The sequence below is a fragment of the Malaya genurostris genome, chromosome 3 (assembly GCF_030247185.1).
Source record: "Malaya genurostris strain Urasoe2022 chromosome 3, Malgen_1.1, whole genome shotgun sequence".
Taxonomy (NCBI): domain Eukaryota; kingdom Metazoa; phylum Arthropoda; class Insecta; order Diptera; family Culicidae; genus Malaya; species Malaya genurostris.
In genome coordinates this window covers 220,568,577-220,589,696 of record NC_080572.1, presented here as the reverse complement: position 1 = coordinate 220,589,696, position 21,120 = coordinate 220,568,577, and the positions used below count along the sequence as shown (strand labels likewise).

Sequence of the window (21,120 nt, the reverse complement as noted above, 5' to 3'; positions counted from 1 at the left end):
ATTTATCTAAAGAACTCGTATGACAGTGTCCACTGGAATTTTTAAAGCTGTTTTATACAACACAATTGATAGGGATCAGTTATAGAAAATAGTTTCACTCCTCAAATTCTCTTCCAGATAAATTGACGCAATTAGCAATAACACCGACTGTGTGACGGCTTCGACCGTGTACTATACAGACTCTTTGGCTCTTTAGAATCTCAGGAAGAATTACGGTTTGCCGAAAATTTAAAAAAAAAACATTCTGCAGCTCTCATGAACCGATATAATCGAAGTTTAAGGAAAAACATCTCGTTATATTTTTAGTGCCAGTAAATTGATTTGATCCAATCGTTAACTTCTTACTTACATCAAATAAATAAGACCCGATAATTCCACTAACAAGAATTCCACTTCTCGAAGTTCTTTTTGATGATTATAATGAAGTTATTGAAGCCAGTAGCTAATTGTTCTTGTGTTGGTTTTTTGGAAAACTCATCTTGTTAGAAGCGTGGTATATCAATGAACAGATTTCCTACACGTGACTTCCAAAAATATACTTTGGAAGAGATGAGTCAATAAAAATCAGTACTATGACATTACACGAATAATTTTAACATCTATTCTTGCGTATTAAACAATTTAAAACACAAATATAAAAAAAAATAGGAAAACGATAAATAACTCAGTTAAATAAACATGAATGCATAATTTCAAGTTGAAGGAGGAGAATGATTCATCATTATCTGACCCCGTTGTAATTTCGTTCTCATGCAGTCAGTGAGGCTCACAGACAAAATTCCGTGGGCTGAGTGGTCACTGTTTACTGTTCGTTGATGTAATATCAGACCAATCGATGTTGATACAGTTGCACTTATATGGAACAGCACCATTTCGTCAGACATTACAGTATGGCATTTTGATTCGACCTGAACTTGATCTGTCTGTCTATCTGTCTGTCTGAATAACTATCGGGCTATAGCGACCAAGACGATTCAGGTGATGTTTTGATTGCTTCTAACCGATAAGTACAAATACAGCTTGTACCGTTAGTACTACTTGTCCGACTTTGTGTACATATGTCTCACCCCGCACATCTCTCGGGCAAGAAGCAAAACTCGATAGGCCAGCTTCATTGTATGACACTTTGTTATTTTACCACCATGGTAAAAGCGCAAACATCGCGAGATATTTATTGTCAATAAGCTTATCCGGTTTGAAGACAGTGTGGTTGGTTGTATAAATGTTTCCATTCGGTGACCAGATCAAAGGGGTTCAAACCTCCAATAGATAGGGAAACATTATTTAACAGTGGTCACTTTACTCTCTCCAGACTACAACAATATTATTTACCGAACCTACAAGTAGTTTGTCTACTTTTTATTCTGTATCTTTATAGACATAATATATTTACGCAACATTTGTTCATTCAGACAGTAAAGCTAGGGTAATCTAATCGAAAATAGAATATTTACATATCTGATGAAAACTTATCTCTTCATGGAGTTTTTTGAGTTGTATTATAGCATTTTAAAAATATATAGTTTTTCTTCAATGTTTCCGGAACAATTTTCTCCATTCAACATTGTTTTAAATCAAAATTTTGGTCTAGCCAAAAGAGAAAAAAATTTGTTCCGGTAAATTTTATTGTTGAAATAAAATAAGTATCTATTACATGTCTACAAAAGTTGAGTTGATGTTGAGAGCTTATAAAAATCATTTTCATTGACACAAAATAGACGAAAATGACGAGAAATGAATGTTACTCTCAGCTCCCCTGTCAAGTTATGATAATCAAATCCGTGTTTAGGTAGTTCGGAACCGACCAACAATTCAGATATTTCCGCTCCGACATTTTTGCACCGTATCGATGGTCGCTCAAAAAGAGTGTGTCCATATGGTGCAAAAAAGTCGGAGAGGAAATATTGAAATATTTTTGAGAACGAACTGAATTGTTGTTCGGTTACTATCTACCAATACATGCACACGCCGGTGGCTCGGTCAAAGCCGAAGAGGAAAAAACGAATTTCGATTCGATCTGATCGACCAATTGCGAATAGACCTTGAGCCGGTAAAAAACGAATACGAGGTTATTGGATTGGATTATTTCACTGAGAATATGTTACAAATTTAAGCTTCGCCTGCTATACCTTTATATGAACGGCTGAAAGCAAAAATCGGATAAGTGTAACTCAGTTTGGGAAACCCGTTTAAGTATTTTTGAATGCAAAAATCGGATAAAAACATTGAGAGCAAAAACCGGACATGGATTTTGCAATGCAAGAATCGTTTAAAAACATCTTTTCTGCAAGAACCGGAAGATGTTTTTAAACGATTCTTGCATTGAAAAATCCATGTCCGGTTTTTGCTCTCAATGCTTTTATCCGATATATCAATTCAGAAATACTTAAACGGGTTTTCCAAACTGAAATACACTTATCCGATTTTTGGTTTCAGCCGTTCATATGAACAAAACATTTGGTTCAATTTACCTATGAGCTTATTTGTGTTTGATACAATCAAGTTTACTGTTTAAATGAACCGGATTAGATTTATTTCTTATAACTTACTTTACCTTACCTAACAGTTATAGGCCTGGGGTGTTCTTTGCTGTATCAAGCATACGTCTCCACATAACTCGGTCCATGGCTGCTCGTCGCCAGCCACTCAAGGCACGGATGCTTCTGAGATCACCCTCCACTTGATCGCCCTCCACCTTGCTCGCTGCGCTCCTCTTCTTGTTGTACAAGTCGGATTAGATTCGAGAACCATTTTCACTGGGCTGTCGTCCGACATCATTATGACATGCCCAGCCCATCGTAGACGTCCGATTTTAGCTGTCCGTACGATGGGTGCTTCTCCTAGCAGCTGTTGAAATTCGTGACGGCGTATGAACGTCTCCACGTTCCGTCTTCCAACTGCACTCCGCCATAGATGGTCCTCAGTACCTTTCTTTCGAAAACACTGAGGGCGTGTTGGTCCTCTGCCAGCATAGTCCAGGTCTCGTGGCCATAGAGAACAACCGGTCTAATGAGCGTTTTGTAGATGGTCAATTTCGTGCGGTTGCCTACTTTTCTCGATCGGAGGGTTTTTCTGAGTCCAAAGTATGCACGATTCCCTGCCAAAATACGTCTATGAATTTCTCTGCTGGTGTCGTTAACGGCGGTCACCAGTGAGCCCAAATACACGAACTCGTCAACCACCTCGATATCGTCACCGTCTATCAATATTCGTGGTGGGAGGCGTAATGTTTCTTCTCTAGAGCCTCTTCCTCTCATGTACTTTGTTTTCGACGCATTTATGGCCAGTCCGATACGCCTAGCTTCAGCTTTCAGTCCGATGTAGGTTTCCATCATCTTCTCAAGGTTACGTGTCACCACACCTTCCAGGGCAATATTGAACAAGATACAAGAAAGTCCATCACTCGAGAGCGTTCCAGATACTCGGATGTAGCACATCACTCTATCCATCGTTGCTTTGACCAATCGCGTCAGTTTATCCGGAAAACCGTATTCGTGCATTATCTGCCATAGCTGTTCTCGCTCGATTGTGTCGTATGCCGCTTTGAAGTCAATGAATAGGTGATGCGTGGGTACGTTGTATTCACGACACTTCTGGAGTACTTGTCTTATCGCGAATATGTGATCCGTAGTGGTGCGGGCTCCAGTAAATCCCGCTTGGTACGGACCTACGAATTCCTTAGCAATTGGTGATAGACGACGGCAAAGGATTTGGGAGAGAACCTTGTAGGCGGCGTTGAGCAATGTGATTGCGCGGTAATTGCAACAATCTAGCTTATCGCCCTTTTTTACCACTGGTATCTCTGCACATTTCGGCCTGTGGCGTGTAACCTCTACGTGAGCGGTTCACCTTCTCATAGAACTTCCGTGTGTCATTTGCGCGGTACAGCTGTTTCATCGCTTCGCGATCTTGGTCTTCCTGGTGGCGCTTTTTCTTCCGGAAAACCGTGTTCTGTATGTTCCGCGCCTGTCTGTATCGTTCCTCGTTCGCTCTAGTGCGGTGTTGCAGCATCCTCGCCCTTGCTGCATTCTTCTCTTCGACCAACTGCTGACATTCGCCGTCAAACCAATCATTTCCTCGATTCGATAACCTCGTACCTAGAACGGTTGCAGCAGTGCTACTCACGGCGGACCTTATGTTCCTCCAGCCGTCTTCAAGAGTCGCCGCGCCAAGCTGCTCTTCCGTTGGTAGCACTAGCTCCAGTTGTTGCGCGTATTCCTCTGCAGTACGAATGCTACGTAGCTGCTCGAGATTGAGTCCCGGTATTCCTGTGCGACTAGTATTGTGCATCGTCGATAATTTTGAGCGCATACAAACCGCGACAAGGTAGGGGTCCGAATCAATATTGGCACTGCGGTAGGTGCGGACATTGATGACGTCGGAGAAGAATCACCCGTCGATGAGAACGTGGTCGATTTGATTTTCCGTATGTTGATCAGGTGATCTCCTGGTGGCTTTGTGGATATCTTTGCGGGGGAAGAAGGTGCTTCGAACTACCATTCCTCAGGAGGCTGCAAAGTTTACGCATCGTTGACCGTTGTCGTTTGTTATCGCGTGCAGGCTCTCCAGCCCGATCACGGGTCTGAACATTACCTCCCGGCCTACCTGAGCATTCATGTCGCCGATGACGAGTTTTACGTCCTGCCGTGGACAGCTGTCGTAGATTCGTTCCAGCTGCGCGTAAAATGCTTTCTTCTCGTCACCGGGTCTCGTCTCATGTGGGCAGTGCACGTTGATGATGCTGTAATTGCAGAAACGGCACATACGCACATTCTATTACTGATTGGCTGCCACCCAATCACGCGCTGGCGCATCTTGCCCAACACTACAAATCCCGTTCCTAGAACGTTGGTTGTACCGCAGCTCTGGTAGAAGGTAGCCGCTCGATGCCCACTTTTCCACACCTTCTGTCCCGTCCAACAAAGTTCCTGCAGTGCTACGACATCTAAGCCGCGGATTTGAAGCTCATCATGCAGCATTCGGTCGTATCCTGGGAAGCCAAGCGATTTGCAGTTCCATGTGCCAAGCTTCCAATCGTAGTCCTTATTTCGTCGCGTAGGTCTTTGCCGATTATTCCGAGTCGTATTTATATCCTGATTATTCGTAACAAGTGTTTCCGGGCGGCTTGTTAGGCCTGCACCAACCTCCTGTCTCGCCGGAGGGCCATCGTGTCAGCACTGTTTAGAGTCCCACACTGACACAAGGACGGTAATCAGCCGCTCCTAACATGGAGAACAGACGCTGTTTCGAGCCGCCCCAACATGGGGAACAGACGCTCGGGTAGGCTTGCTCTCTGTAAAGAGAAAGCAAGCCCCTCCTTCCCTGTCAGCATACGACCAAGGTTCCACCGGGGTTGGTTACCCGATCTTTCCTATGGTTACTCGTACCCCAGCCGGCACCGCGGATAGGAGTTACTGAACAAGAAGCTAAGAACCACATTGGGGCCTGAATTGCCCAGTCGTTTACCGACCAATTTTTATTTCTTATAAACCAAAACCATTTTTCCACCGCAATTTTTTTTTCTCCCGCGGACAAAGTTTGTTGTCTACTTCTTTAATTTTTTAGGGACTGTTCAACAGTTTAAGCTTATGTATTGATAATTAATAAATCGCCTAAAATTACAACATTACATAATATGTTTTTTTACAGAAAAATATTTGTACGTTGAACTGATGGATGGAGCACTGAATCATTAGATATTAGAGATAGTCAATCCGAACTGTTCAGAGGAACTAGCTCATCTGCAAGAATGAGTGAACAAGAGTTCTTTAGTCTTTATATTTTTTGAGAGACTGTTAACAGCCACTGCGTCCCAGTCGACTCGTCTGGAATTCAGTATAATTTCCAAATGAATTCAGAATCAAAAGTGTCTTTCTGGGTGACACTGAAGAATCTAAAACGAAATGTGAAAATAATGTCGCTTTCGCTTGAGAAAACTAAAACTGACCCAGGGTAGTTTCATCAAACAAACACTTTTCACGAAACTTAGGGTGGAAACTGGGTTAGGTTCGGCATCAAGCGAAATCGACATAAGAAAAAAGTCAAGTTAACTGAAGAAATGTTAGTGTCAGTAGCATCGTAGTACTAGCCGCCATGAAAAGGTTCTGTACGCCAAGACTCGACTGCGAAGTCTGTTGGAACCTAATGGATAAGTTTAACAAAAGGAATGTAATACCAAGATATTACTTTGCTTGCCTTATTTGCTGAGCCACAGTCAATGTCGTTCTGTCGTCAGTGATAGGCCCATGAAGGCTGTTCGATTGTCTGACTTAAGTTAAGGCAACCTAACGTCAGATCAACCAAAATAAATAAATCGTTATAAAACCGTCGAGCCGCTACTCGTATTTTATCTAGCGCATGTGGGTCTACAGCTCGTACTCTCTCTCTCATCTGATCTCTTTTGTAGTTTTAAAAATAAATAAACTGAGTTGATGAAGACTTTTACATCATAACGAAAACCCAAAGTAAATTATTAAACAAATATTGAACGTAAAGGGTCAAAGACATCAACATTTTATTAAATTAAACAATTTAGTGAATGAACAGACCATCAATCTTAATCGATAGAACTAATGAACAATTCCTCATTGATTCAAAATATTTTCCCACTCAACTCTTAGGTTAAATTAAGGTTTGAAGAAACAAATACTTCGATGAATTGAATTTTGATAAATTTGTTCTTTCGGTGGAATAACAGCATCGTTGTATCGAAATATCAAAACGCCACAGCACAAAATTACAGCACTGTGTAATTAACTTACGCAATTTTCTCTTCCTTACCAGCAACCCATAATATAATATGTACGGAGGATCAAATGCGCGTTCATGTGGCTCTACCGGCGAATGATTCCAGTACTTCAATTTATCTGGACGGTATGAAAGGTTATCCGGAGCCCAAATGTAAACCGTCCATCAAAGACACCCTGGCAGAGTTTCGACTGTCATTGACCAACGTATACGAGTGTGGTGTGACGAGAGTTGTGAATAAACTTACCGTGAGTATTGGTATTCGGATTAAGTAAAGGATTCTTAAGAAACCGTTTTTTTTTCAGGGCAAAAAAGTATTTTATCATCGAATTATAATTGAGGGTGATCAAGAGTTTGGCAAGGAGATTGTCAATGTAAAATGCACCACTAACGGACCACTCTACAACGTAACCCATGGAATTGTTAAACGGGACGTACTGCCGGCAGGATTCCAAGAACCAGAGTACGTTGGGCTAAAATTACATCACGTTACATTCGAATTAACTTTTGTAAATTTTTCTAGGGACCTGGAAATTACTTCCAACATAACAGGAAGTGCACCGGAGCCGTCGCTAAGCATCGCTGTGCGTCAAGGTGATCAGTTGGTTTCTGGTGACTTGAACGTGAGTCCAGGAACGAACCTTCAAATGGAAATATTTTTGGATAAAAACTCCGCTCCTATCTACGGCCTCGGGGTAAATTACATGCAAGTTACGGATACTTTGTCTCAGGAGGAAACAATCATCTTCAATGGGTGCGTATTCAATTCGTTATACAGTGAATTCAATCGTTTCATGTATGCAAACTTACAGATGTTCGGTCGATCCATATTTATTTGAAAACTTCAACACTGTTGATGGAGACCTGTTGACGGCAAAGTTTCGTGCGTTCAAATTCCCGGAGTCTACTTACGTACAGTTTCGTGGGACCGTTAATGTGTGTGTAGATCGCTGTAAAGGAGTAAGCTGTGGCAACGGACAAATCGCTTACGGTCGCAAGCGACGTGAAATCAGTCAAAGCTTGACTGACCCGAACAAAGTGTATGAAGTGACCATGACCACTTTCATCAAAGTCAACTATGACGAAAGTGCCGATAAGAGTAAGTGCTCCTTTTTCTAAATCTAAAACAGACGAATTTCATGTTTACATCTAATTATTTCAAAGGTGCCGCCTCGGATATCGATCAGAAATTTCGACAGCTGAAACTGGCAAATCAAAAACTAGCCAGAAATAGCCGTGCAGGAAATGTGTTCGAAAGTATTCATGTGTCTAAAACTGCCGATCCAAGCTCTAGTGAAAATGCAAAGGTGGAAGAAACCATTTTATTCACCAGAGAAATCATTAGCCAGCCTGAAGAAAATAGGGGAATGAGTAGTAGTAGCAGCCGATTGAATTTAGCAGCTAGTTTCGCAGTTTTCTCACTACTATCTCTAATCGTGAAAAATATTTTCCTCTAAACTAACGATTTCCTACTAATGATCTCAGTGAGTAACCTTTTCAGAAAATATGCAAACACATAGGCAAACACACAAGCGCAACTAACTGCCTGAACATTAATTGATAATCTGACCCGACGATGGCTCAAACTGATACGCAAGAACTTGTAAATAACTCGATGTGCTAGATCATAAGAGAGAAATGCGTACCGAGCAAGAAGTAATGAAATTGAAGGTTTTTAATATACTGGCGCAAAATTTTAACGGCTTCAGATTTTTAGTAGACTGTGTTTTTTAAAGCGAATGATTTTTACAAACAAAATGTGATTGATTAAACTATTGTACAGTTATTCCGTGCTTCTACTAATCGGCGATTGAGGTAGTGTAGGTTGAATTCAAACTAAAACTTTCAATACAATTCGGTAAACGATAAGCAATGTAAGTTATACTAGTCTAATAAATTTAAAATGGAATTCAGCGATGGCAGAGCTAGTGTAAAATTGAAACGCGAAATAAAATTGATCAATAGAATAAAATAAAGCTAAGCGAAACAACGAAACCATCGATAAACGGGCCATGTGTGAGAGTTGGAATCTAACAAAAACTTACCTTTCTGGTGTCTTAGTACTGTTCAGTCTAACGTCTGCCTTACTTTATCTAACGATAGGATGATTTCCCGATACTAAATCCAACAACACGAAAGTTCGTCATTCCACAGGTGGCCCGCTTATTGCACGGTCTTATATATGTAGTGACTAAGAATAATGTAAAAACAACTTAACTTACGACAATAAAATACTAACGAAATTTTGCGGTACACCATGAATCAAGATGACTTTCCACCAATATCAATTCATTTTGTTATGTTTCTGGCCTAAACATAGAAGTTTTTTGTTTCTCTGTTCGTTTGTTTATGTTCGGTATTTTTGTGTATGCCCGGGTTGGTTGTTACAAGCCAGTTGCCGTATGTTCGAGCCCTGACCTGGAAGGATTTTTAGGATCCGTAGGATCGTTGTACTACACGGAACGACCGAAATTAGCTCTGCGCCTAATTCGTATTACTGTTTTTGAATTAGTTGATTTTAACAACAAAATTTCCAAAATAACTATAAAATTAGTTAAAATTTAGAATTTACTGTGCTGAAAAAAAACTCTTATTTTTAGAGAATGTGTTTACCCGAGTAGCAATCCGCAACTAGTTCTGATGCGACTAAGTCCAAACTATGTTGCAACAAGAGCACGAATATGTTTTTTATGTTATACTGGTTAAAACAAGGTGACATCAATGTTTCTTCATAACACAACTAGTTACGAAATAGTTATTTAGGCTTCAAATCACCACATCTTTTTGTCATATTAAATTAATTATCATTTATAAGCTATCGTTACTCAATCCAAACATATCTTTAATAACAACTATGCTTCTAGCTACTAGTTGAAAATAAGTTTATTTGACTCCAATATTAGCAACCCGTAACTAGTTCTGATACCACTTAGACCAACTATGTTGCAACAAGAGCACGAACATATTTTTTATGTTATGCTGGTTAAAACAAGGTGACGGCAGTGTTTCTTTATAACGTAAACATTGAACTAGCAATCATTTGTAAGTTATCGTTACTTGATTCTAACATATCTTTAATCACAGCTCTGGTTTTAGCTACTAGTTGAAAAAAGGTTGCGAAACCATTATAAATACGTAAGCGTATATGTAAATCGTTACGGTTAAGTGATGTAGCAATAACTTTGATATTATAAGATTATAACATACAATTTCTGCATTGATTCAGATAGTTATCGGTAGGTTTTCGCAACGTTATGATAACGAAAATGTAACCAAAAAAACTTTTATTGGCTTGAATATGGCGAACACAATGTGGAGTCTCAAGAAGTGTATGAAACGTAAATAAAACCAGGATATTACTTTTTTTAAAACTACTTTTTGACGAATGAAAGGCTGATTAGTCATTTTTGTTCTATGTACAATTATAAACTCGAAGAAAACAATATAGAAACATCGATTCTGATAATATTATTATTCTCATGATATATGAATTTAAAATGATGAGAAATCACTCTACTTGGAACAATTTTGAGCATTTTGAACATAGGGTTATTTTGTTGTTTATTTTTTATATCTTTATAAACAGATTTTGATTGACGGCGCATAAAAAACATTTAAGTAAAATTGAATTCCGCTCGACAGTTTTATAATCGTTGTGAAATTTGTACCTTGTATCAAATTTTTAATTTCAAGTGCTATACTGTCTTTTTATTGTTGATAGTAAAACATTATAGATTCATTCAATGTTTATAATGTCGATGGCAACAAAGTTTCAACTAGTTTACTTGAAAATAAGTTATATTCAAGTTATGGAAAATAAGTTATTTCAGTATGGCATTACAACGTTACGACAACTTATTTTTAACCAACATAGAAACTAGTAGAAACTGCGCTTTTTGAGTCACACAAGTGGTTAGATGTTAGTAACAATAACTCAAATATCTGGTTGCAAACTAGTCACAAATAAGCTAGCATAACAAAAATTGTTACTTGGGTAGTTGGCGAATATTCTGGACACAAACCAGCAATATTTCAATCCAACACGAAATTCTCATTGACAACTAATTTTGTTATTAAAATCAGAAACTTTGATTCTATTTATCTATCACCGTCATTACTGAAGGACAGTAGTGTCAAAGCAAAACAATCCATTAAAAAGCTAAGAGGGACAGTCTTGTTGAAACTGCTCGCAAATTGTTTAGATGTTTTTCGCATGTGTTACGATATATCCCTATATAAATTTCTAAACCGATATGTAAAAATTACGTAAACTGTTAGTGGAAAGTGTATTTATTCAGAATGTGTGCGCAGTTGAAGCGATTGTGGGTAATAATGTTTTTACGCGAAACAGTGAAGTGAGTTTTGATTGCACTCTAATTGTACACGTCAAATGATGTTTTTTTGTATCTTCTCATTCCGGGCTACGCCGTCCAGTGTATACTTGTATTCGGTTTTTGTTTTCCGAGTGCTCAAAGTTTTCAGTGAGAGAGTCGATTTCGCGAAGTCGAATGAAGAAAACAGCGATTTAGAAGTAAAATTTTTCAAAAAGAAGTTTATGTTTCGCTTATGTCTTTTTCTCCAATACAACATCGTATTTATACCTGCAAATATAGAAAAGATAACCGCGACTGAAATTTTTTTCGGTAGTAGTGTGCCATCTAGTGGCTAGTAGTCATTACGGTGTTAACGAGCGCCATATAGCTGCTAATTGCAAAACCAATTCAACCATTTATGTTGGTTGAAAACAACGTTTTATTTCTCTAATTCAACTAAAAAATTAGTTGAATGGATATGAAGCGTGCCTTAGCTAAGAAATGACAGCACGTTTAATTGGTGAATTCAACTAAAAAAAATAGCCATTTCAACAAATATTTTATTATTATTAAGAGAATTAGAATTAAAAAATCTAATTTAGCAAAAGTAAGATTTTTTAAGTTGTCTCAAAAAATAACTAACTAAAATCAGAAAATCAACTAATTTTTTCGCCAAAATGCTAATTTCGGTCTTTCCGTGTAGCAATGCCATGATTCTGTACGCTAGAAAATTGGTTGCGAAGTCTGTTGAAACAGGAAGGCCAAATTTCACAAAAGAATGTAATGTCAAAACGTTGCTTTGCTTTGTTCACCCTCAATCTGAATAACGACGTTTTGATTATTCAATCAATTTCATACGTATTTTAAATAATGCTAGCAAAATTAAAGGAAGCTTGGATTCGATCGTACCACATTTGAAAGAAAATGCAATACACCAGTATTCAGAATAAAGACGATCTATACAATCCTAAATAATACAGTCTATCGCAACTATCTATCTTTGTGTTTATTTATAGGCAATTTTGTATCACTTGTCCACTTGCTGTTAATACATTTCGTTCGAGTATAATTTCTGGTGTACTCGACGGAATGTGCTAAGTTCTGGAAGACGCTCATAATTCTCAACACTTTATTTTTTTCCTGGAAAAAAATAAAACTATAGCCACGAATGGTTCGAATTTTCTTCATTCGTTTTTGTAAAAAAAAAATCCAAATCCGAAAAACCTAATCGTAAATAGAAAATTTTGTGTTTTTTTTAATCCGAAAATCCATTCAAATCCAGCATTTTAACCAAAAGAAAACAAATACAAAAAAAAAACCGAACTCGGTAAAAAATTATCGAGTTCTGCGGAATTTTCTAAGTGTGTACAACTGAAATATTAAAAAAAAACGGATAAAATCGTTTCCACTTGTTTTATTCGGAAAGTGAACTCTAGTGATTGACCTTTCCAGAATAATTCATGATCATTAGAATGGAGTTTCCAGGATAAATTTTCGATTTCATTAAATATGCTAACGTGTGCTGTGCGACCTCGCTGCCACCCGTCCGAACCCGTCTAAGGCAGAGAATTCTAGATACGAAGTTTGTTCAAAGAGTTCGCAAATTTTGAATTGTCTTCGATTTTCGTCTATCCCAAATAATGGATGGGATGGCAGCTTCCATTGGAATGATTGAGCTTTGGTTTCTACGTCATAACCAAACCCTCATGACTCGTCACTAGTTCTGACTCTCTGGAGCAATTGTGGATCGTCACTGACAGAACCCAACAGCTCCTGACGCGCGGGCGTCCGAAATGCTCTTCGTCGCTCACATCTGCTTGGTTCTCTGAGAACATTTTGTAGCACCAATAAACGTCCAAACTAGTTTCGTCGTATGCAACAGTCAATCAACATTATGAATGCATCCGCGCATATTAATTTGTTCTTCACACAAAATTTAATACAACCTCTTTGATCCTTTTCTTGGGAGAGACGAAAATCGAAGACAAGCTAAAACACGTCCACCCACAATAGCTGTCAAAAACTGACTGGACATTCAAAATTAGTCAACATGAAACAAACGTCTTATGAGTAGAACGGGCAAATAGGTAGTAGGTGGTAGGCTGTCTATAAAAAAAAATAATTGTCGTTTGTAAAAAGGAAGAATCGGGTGAGATTATTGCGTTCAATGAGTAAACTGGCGGATGAACACGGAATCAGCGACTTTAGAGTACAGAAGATCGTGAAGAAAGATTGCGGAGCGAAATCGAGGGCACGAAAAAACGCGTGATTACTAAACACATCCGGAATGTGAGAGGCGAGTGATGCAACAAAGTCTTGAGCTTACCCAAAAGAAGTAATCCGGTAATCTTGTTCACCGACGGGAGCATGTTCACCATCGATCCAAAATCCTCCGCTGTATTAATTCTTTTCCGATAAAGATTTTTTTTAAATAACTATTTATTGGAATATGAGTTAAAATTAAATTATTAAGATTTAAATTGGGTGTTCAGCCACAAGTGGTGACTTTTCAGCCCTATTATACATATGATTTGGTTATTACCATGAGGACATCATTTGCTTCCACAATTCTGAGATTTTTGTGTAGGGAAAATTCTAAACCTACTTGTATTGTGTAATGGGGAAAAGGGAATTATATACTAACTTACTAACTAATACAGAGAGCGAATCGATTCAATTGAAGATTGCATCGATTTTTGTTGGAATTTGCTTATATTATTATGTGACATTACATCTAATGGTTCTATATTTGTGAGTCTGTGTAACTCATTTGTACTAAACCAGGGAGGACGCTTCAAAATCATTTTCAGAATTTTATTCTGAATCCTTTGAAGCGTTTTCTTCCTGGTGGAAAAACAACTTCACCAAATTGGTACTGCATAAAGCATGGCTGGTCTGAAAATTTGTTTATAAATTAATAATTTGTTTTTTTTTAGACAGAGCTTAGAATTTCTGCTTATAAGAGAATATAAACATTTAATATATTTATTACACTTTGCCTGGATTCCTTCAATGTGATCCTTGAAAGTGAGTTTTTTGACATACGTCAAACCTAAGTATTTTACTTGATCATACCATGTCAATTCCAAGCCATTCAATTTGATAAAGTGATTATTGTTTGATTTAAGAAAAGAAGCTGCGTAACACCTGCTCGTACGGGTAGCAATTCAGATTTACAATTCTGATAGCTAAACTGAAGAGTACGATCAATTAAATAATTTTGAATCATTTTGATCAAATAAATGGGAAACTGGAAATCAGACATTTTTGCTATTAAACCTTTGTGCCAAACACTGTCGAATGCTTTTTCTATGTCTAGAAGAGCAACTCCAGTGCATAACTCAGAATATTTATTTGCTTTTATCATGTTCGTTACTCTTACAAGTTGATGAGTAGTTGAATGTTCATGACGAAATCCAAACTGCTCTGGTAAACAAATTGAATTCTCATTTATATGAGACATCATTCTCAATAAGATAATTTTTTCAAAAAGTTTACTGATAGAAGAAACCCGAATAAAAAATATTGTAGAAAAACAATACGATTTGCTGTTACAAAACCTGCCACAATTTTGATTTGACCAATGAAAAATATTTTAATGTATTGTTAAACACTATTCAATCAATCGTGAAAATGCTTTTTACAATAGAATGTATAGGTTGTTAAGTATCGTAACAATTCAAATCCTAAAGTTTTCTCATACATATTTACTTGGAAAACAATAAAATGTACAGTGTGCATATTGTTTGAAACACCATGTGTACAATAAATTCAATTGTAGAATCGTGGTAGTTAACAATATATTGAATCTTGTAATAACACTTGAGTTGAAATATGTTCATATTTCAGCGAGACTTAATTTTCAATAGGATTCACAACGTTCAAATAAAAAATTGTGCGCACTCTCGAACTGCTGAGCAAGTTTTTGAGCTTTTTGCCATTTGTAAGAAGTATTTGATTTTCTTCCTTGAGAGCAGGAATTGGTTTCTGAGGTTTCTTAAGAACCTTAGAAAGTTTCCAGAAAGGTTTAGAATATGGTTTAATTTGTTCAACTTTTTTAGCGAAATTTTCATTTCGCAAAATAGTAAATCTATGTTTAATTTCTTTTTGTAAATCCTTAACTATGATTTCCATAGCAGGATCACCGAATGAGCAGTTGAAGATTGTCATCGATGACAGGAGAATTTAATATAGTTCGAGCTTTGGGAACTGAAAAATTTCTAGCTTCGATAATGAAATGATTCAAATTATCAATTGCTGTGTCGATATCCGCAGAATTTTCTAAAAAAGTTTCATGATCCACATGATTTTCAATGTGAGATCTGTAATCCAACCAATTAGCTATATGATAGTTGAATATAGAACTAATTGGATTGCTAATTATAGCTTTGTTGGAAAGTCTGAATGTTACAGGAAGATGATCTGAATCAAAGTTAGCATGTGTAATCGGTTCACTACAAATGTGATTTTGATCTATTAGAACCAGATCAATTGTAGACGAGTTTTTCACGGAAGAGAAACAAGTCGGATTACTGGGATGAAGAACTGTGAAGTAACCAGCTGAGAGTTAAATATGAAGTATTTCACCATTACTGTTATTTTGCCTACAATTCTATTGGACATGCGTAGCATTTAAGTCCCCTATTACGAAAAATTTCGGTCGATATCTTGTGAGTTTTTGTAAATCGCCTTTAAAGAAATTTAATTGTTCGCCGGTGCATTGGAATGGCAAATATGCTCCAGCGATGAAATAAATTCCATGAATGGTTTCAACTTCGATTCCCAAGCTTTCAATAACTTTAGTATTGAAAGAAGGTAAAATTCGAGGTTTAATTTGCCGTTGGACAAAAATGGCAACTTCACCACCCATTCCAGTAAACATGTCAAATCGATGAACCACATAATGTGGATTACTTTTCAATTTGACATTTGGTTTAAGAAAAGTTTCTGTCACAATGGCAATATGAATTTTGTGAACTTTGAAAAAATTATAAAATTCATCTTCACTCGATTTTAAAGATCGAGCATTCCAATTTAAAATATTCAAATAATTATTTAACATCACTGTTAAATTTGAAATTCAATATAATATTATTTGAAAATTGCCATACGATTTGAAATGTTTCAAAAAGTGATGAAGTCGAATTCATTCGGATGATCATTTGAAAAAGTTGATCTTGTAGGTAGATCATTTTATTTTCAGTTATATCGCCTAAATCGACTTCATTTTAAGAAGCGAATGGCATTGAAGGAATATTGGTAGGTAGACTGCCATTAGAACTACCATTAGAAGAAGATGATTTGGCCGATATACCTATTAATAAATTGTGTTCGTTAGAAGATGAACTGGAAGGCGTTCCTGTGTTTTGATTATTTACATTAGAAGAATTAAGTGGTAGTTTTCTACCTGTTACACTAGCGTAACTGTCATTAGAATAAGATGATGACGAGGTCGGTCTACCTGTCAATAAATTGTTTTCGTTAGAAGTCGAAATGGAACGCGTACCTGTTTTTTGTTTTAAATTCGAAGAAATAAGTGCCTCAGAAGAATTAGGCGTGGCATTTGTAACGTTTTTTTTTTTTTTTGATTTTCAGGTATGTTCTGTAAATTTAAGGTCGTTGATTTGACTTGTTTTTGTTTTCCCTGACAGAACATTACAAATAATTGGATTTATGATTTCCATCGCAATTTGAACATGAAAATTTATCAGTGGTTTCCCGAATAAAAAATATTGTAGAAAAACAATACGATTTGCTGTTACAAAACCTGCCACAATTTTGATTTGACCATTGAAAAATATTTTAATGTATTGTTATACACTATTCAATTAATTGTGAAAATGCTTTTTACAATAGAATGTATAGGTTGTTAAGTATCGTAACAATTCAAATCAAAAAGTTTTCTCATACATGTTTTTTGGAAAACAATAAAATGTACAGTTTGCATATTGCTTGAAACAGCACGTGTACAATAAATTCAATTGTAGAATCGTAGAAACAATATATTGAATCGTTGGAAATGAAAAAATCTTATCAAGATACAATAAAATGTATTGTAGCCCATAGATCTAATTGTGAATCAATTGTTCATGCTGTAAAATCAATGGTTTATTTTTTTACGGGTTCATTCATTGGACAAACGTCTTTCGAATGAGATTTACCACAATTCAAACACCGTATATCCATATGACAATTTTTGTTTCCATGGCCGAAGCCTTGGCAACGACGACATTGCGTTAAGTTTGCAATACGATTATGCCGTTTATAATGTTCCCAATAAATTTTAATGTGGGAAATGAAACGTACTTTTTCTAAAGTTTTCAAATTGTTTACATCACTTCGATTAAAGTGTATTAAGTAAAGTTCATGGGAAATTCCAGAGCGTGGTTTAGAAGTACCATTCGCTCTTTTTTTTCATGAGTATTACTTGGGAAGGGGCAAAACCAAGCAATTCTTTTAGTTCATTTTTAATTTCATCAATACTTTGATCATTTGATAAGCCTTTCAAGACAGCCTTGAAGGGTCTGTCTGATTTTATATCATATGAATAAAATTTATGAAGTTTCTCGGACAAATATCGGATAAGACGTTCATAATCTTCCAATCCATCAACCAAGACTCGACATTCTCCTCTTCGTCCGATTTGAAATGAGAATTTTACTTCCGGGAGAAAAGTAGAAAGCTCAGTACGGAATGCTTTGAAGTCGGAAACCATCACCGTCACTGGTGGCATAGATTGATGTTTCTTCCCAGAACGACAAGCGTCCATTTTGGGAATTTTTGAAGAAGTTTCTTCTATGTCGCTACAATCGGATTTAGGAAGAATCTCGTAAATATTGTTAGACGGCATAGAATCAACGGAAGGGAAATCCGTCCGTTGTGTTTTATTTTTACATTCAGATTCTATAAGATCGTGAATGTTTATTATTCCGTATTTATTCCGTATTGAGTTATTTTTAGCCTTAGGCTTGTTGCCTTTCCGGTTGGACGCAGGCATTTTTGAAATGAATGAAATTTGAAATTGAATTAACTAGGCTAAATTAGTCTTCGATTAGACTCCTACTTTGGAAAAGTCTTGATAAAGACTGATTTTGTGGTAGTCTTAATAAAGAGTGATTAGTTCGACAAAGGTATTCCAAATGTTGTATTTAAACAAGATGAGGGTTCGTGCCACACCTCGAACCGCACTCAGAAGTGGTTTTTATTTATTTATTTATTTATTTGGAGCAGGAAAAAGCCCACTGGAGCTGAAATAATAATCTCTCACTCCAGCAGGCATAAAACCTCCTCATCGTTTATATCAACAGATTACAACAATCCAACAGATACATGTATGTACTTAATACTATCAATTAAAACTAATCCTAGCTAACTAACTCCGACACTAAACCCATCGGGTAAACGTTGGTGATTTTGCATTAAAACTAAAGAAAAAAAGAAATATGCTTTAAAATGGGAGGTAGAAGGAGGGAGTGGTGAATGAGAGTTGACGAACGAAACGGGGTTAGGTTCGGCATGTAGATCTAATTAGTAGTCGAAAAGATGGTGGAAGACGGATAAAAAAAGAGGGCTAGCAAACGAGGTTAGAACCGACATATAGATCTAATTAGTGTTCAAAAAGATTAGAGAAGAACGATTAAGAGCGGAGAAGAGGAGATACAACAGGATTAGTTACAACGAGCGAATTTATTAGTTTTCAATGGAGATGGTGGAGAGAACGAAGGGATGATCGAGCGGAAAGAATTAACATTAGTATTATAACTGCAAAAATAAAGAATCATGGAATAATCGTTGTATCGCATTACGAGAGAGATGAAAATCAAATTCCTGTGAGCAACTATTGAATAAACGGCACATACTGGAAAAGGGTTCATTATATCCGTAATTGGTTCTAGCATGGGGAATTCGTATAAATGGATGAGAACGAAGACTTCGACGATGAATGTCAAAATCGATCAATTGTAGGAGATCAGGACTGTCAACACGTGATTGAATTAGATCAGCAATAAAGACAGCCTTGCATACGTTCCTACGTACAGACAACGGATCTAGCTCGATAAGCCGACAGCGATCTTTGTAACTAGGAAGGTTGAATGGGTCCCTCCATGGTAGATTGCGGAGTGCAAATCTTACGAATTTGCGTTGGACACTTTCGACACGATCAATGTCGATTTGATAATGAGGCGACCAAACGATAGCTGCGTATTCTAATGTTGATCGAACTAGCGCACAATAAAGAGTCTTCAGGCAGTGTATATTGGTAAAGTTCTTAGTGATCCGAAATATGAAGCCTAAGAGTTTAGAAGCCTTCGAAATTACATAATCGACATGATTCTTGAAATTCAATTTGTGATCGAGGATAACACCCAAGTCCTTAACCGAGGATTCACGTTTGAGGACATTTTGCAAGAGATGATAGTCATATGTAATTATTGAGCGTTTACGGGAAAAAGATATAATGGAGCATTTGGAAGCGTTTAGTACCATCCTGTTATTGTGGCACCATTTGGCGAATGTGTCAAACTGAGCTTGCAGAAAACGTGCATCTTCTAGTTCTTTTATAGGATGATATAGTTTGAAATCATCAGCAAATGATAGTTTGAAACATTTCACGGAGAAGTTGAGATCATTGAGGTAGAGTAAAAATATAAACGGTCCTAAGTGGCTTCCTTGAGGTACTCCTGAACTAACAGTAAAAGGAACTGTTGTGAATTTTCCTATTTTCACCGACATCTCGCGACCAGTAAGATATGAACTCATCCAATCCAGTAAAGCGCCACTAAAGCCCAGTCTGTCGAGTTTAGCAATTGTTATTTGATGATTTATTTTATTGAATGCCGCTGAAAAATCTGTGTAGATAGCATCAACCTGTAGATGCGATTGTAGAGATCGGATGATAAAAGATGTGTAAGCTACAAGGTTTGTAGATGTTGACCTCTTAGGCATGAAACCGTGTTGAGTTTCAGATATGTAGTCCTTGCATTTGTGAGTTATAAAATCGAGAATAATTATTTCAAATAACTTGGACACAGCACATAGTGAAGCTATTCCACGGTAGTTAGTAATATCAGATTTGTTACCTTTCTTAAAAACCGGAAAAATATATGATTTCTTCCAGGGGTCTGGGAAAGTCCCCGCATTAAGGGAATCGTTGAACAATATAGTCAGTGGTGTTAAGAGTGAATTCAAGCATTTTTTTAGGACTATCGAAGGAATGGCATCGGGTCCTGCGTTAGTAGAGCTTTTTAGTTTTGAGCACGCCGTAATTATCATGGTCGAGGTAATAGGAGGATGAGCTCCAACAGGAGAACGGAGAGGAACGTTCACGATTGCCTCTGATACTTCTTTGCTACTAAGAACTTCATTGGAGAAAACGCTACTGAAGTGCCTTCGAAAAAGATAGCAGGTTTCAAGTATGGTGGATGACTGAACTTCACCAAGCGACATATGAGTAGGCATACCTATTTCCTTACGCTGTTTGTTTACGTGATGCCAAAAACTTTTTGGGTTGTTTCTTAAGTTCTGTTGAACGCGGTTTAAGTGAGTATAATATAAAATTTTGTTTAGTCGTTTATATCGATTGTTAAGAAACATGTATTGAGACCTCAAATGAAGAGTGGGTCGCTTGGTGAGTTTTTTCAAAGCAGATCGTTTGGCGCTTTTGTATCGCCTCAGAGTTTGATTAGACCAGGGAGGATAAACTGGTTGACGATGATTTTTTTTGGGGACAAACTGATCAACAGAGTATAACATAATATTTGTCCATAGTGTAGCAATAGAGTTTCCATCACACTCAGAAAATAGAGCTTCCCAGTTTAATGAGAACAGAAACTGATTAAAGTGTTATTGTTTAACCAGGTTTCAGTCAATATATACATATCATAGGCCGAGTCAGAACAAGCGAGCTGATAATCTACGATAGAGCTATTCATTCCACCAACATTTTGATAATAAATGTCTAAACTAAGGTTATGGTTGTCGTTCCTGGTGTTAGATACGATATTGGTATTGATGGATGTCTTACTGGAGCAGGGGGGGCGAGATGACGGATGAGTTGAGG

General features: G+C 37.1%; 1 protein-coding gene across 6 annotated transcripts in view; it reads left to right on the top strand.

Annotated features, from left to right (window-relative positions):
- The window catches only part of LOC131434605 (uncharacterized), a 153,568-nt gene extending 144,578 nt beyond the window's left edge, over window positions 1-8,990 (top strand). For 5 of the 6 annotated variants that reach the window (XM_058601486.1, XM_058601485.1, XM_058601484.1 and 2 more), the window contains exons 3-6: window positions 6,784-6,995; window positions 7,053-7,501; window positions 7,560-7,846; window positions 7,912-8,990. In XM_058601486.1, coding sequence (XP_058457469.1) covers window positions 6,784-6,995; window positions 7,053-7,501; window positions 7,560-7,846; window positions 7,912-8,204 — 1,241 coding nt within the window. In that variant the 3' untranslated portion in view covers window positions 8,205-8,990. The remainder of the gene's footprint in view (window positions 1-6,783; window positions 6,996-7,052; window positions 7,502-7,559; window positions 7,847-7,911) is intronic. The other variant, XM_058601488.1, reaches the window with a different exon arrangement.
- The last annotated feature ends 12,130 nt before the right edge of the window (window positions 8,991-21,120 follow it).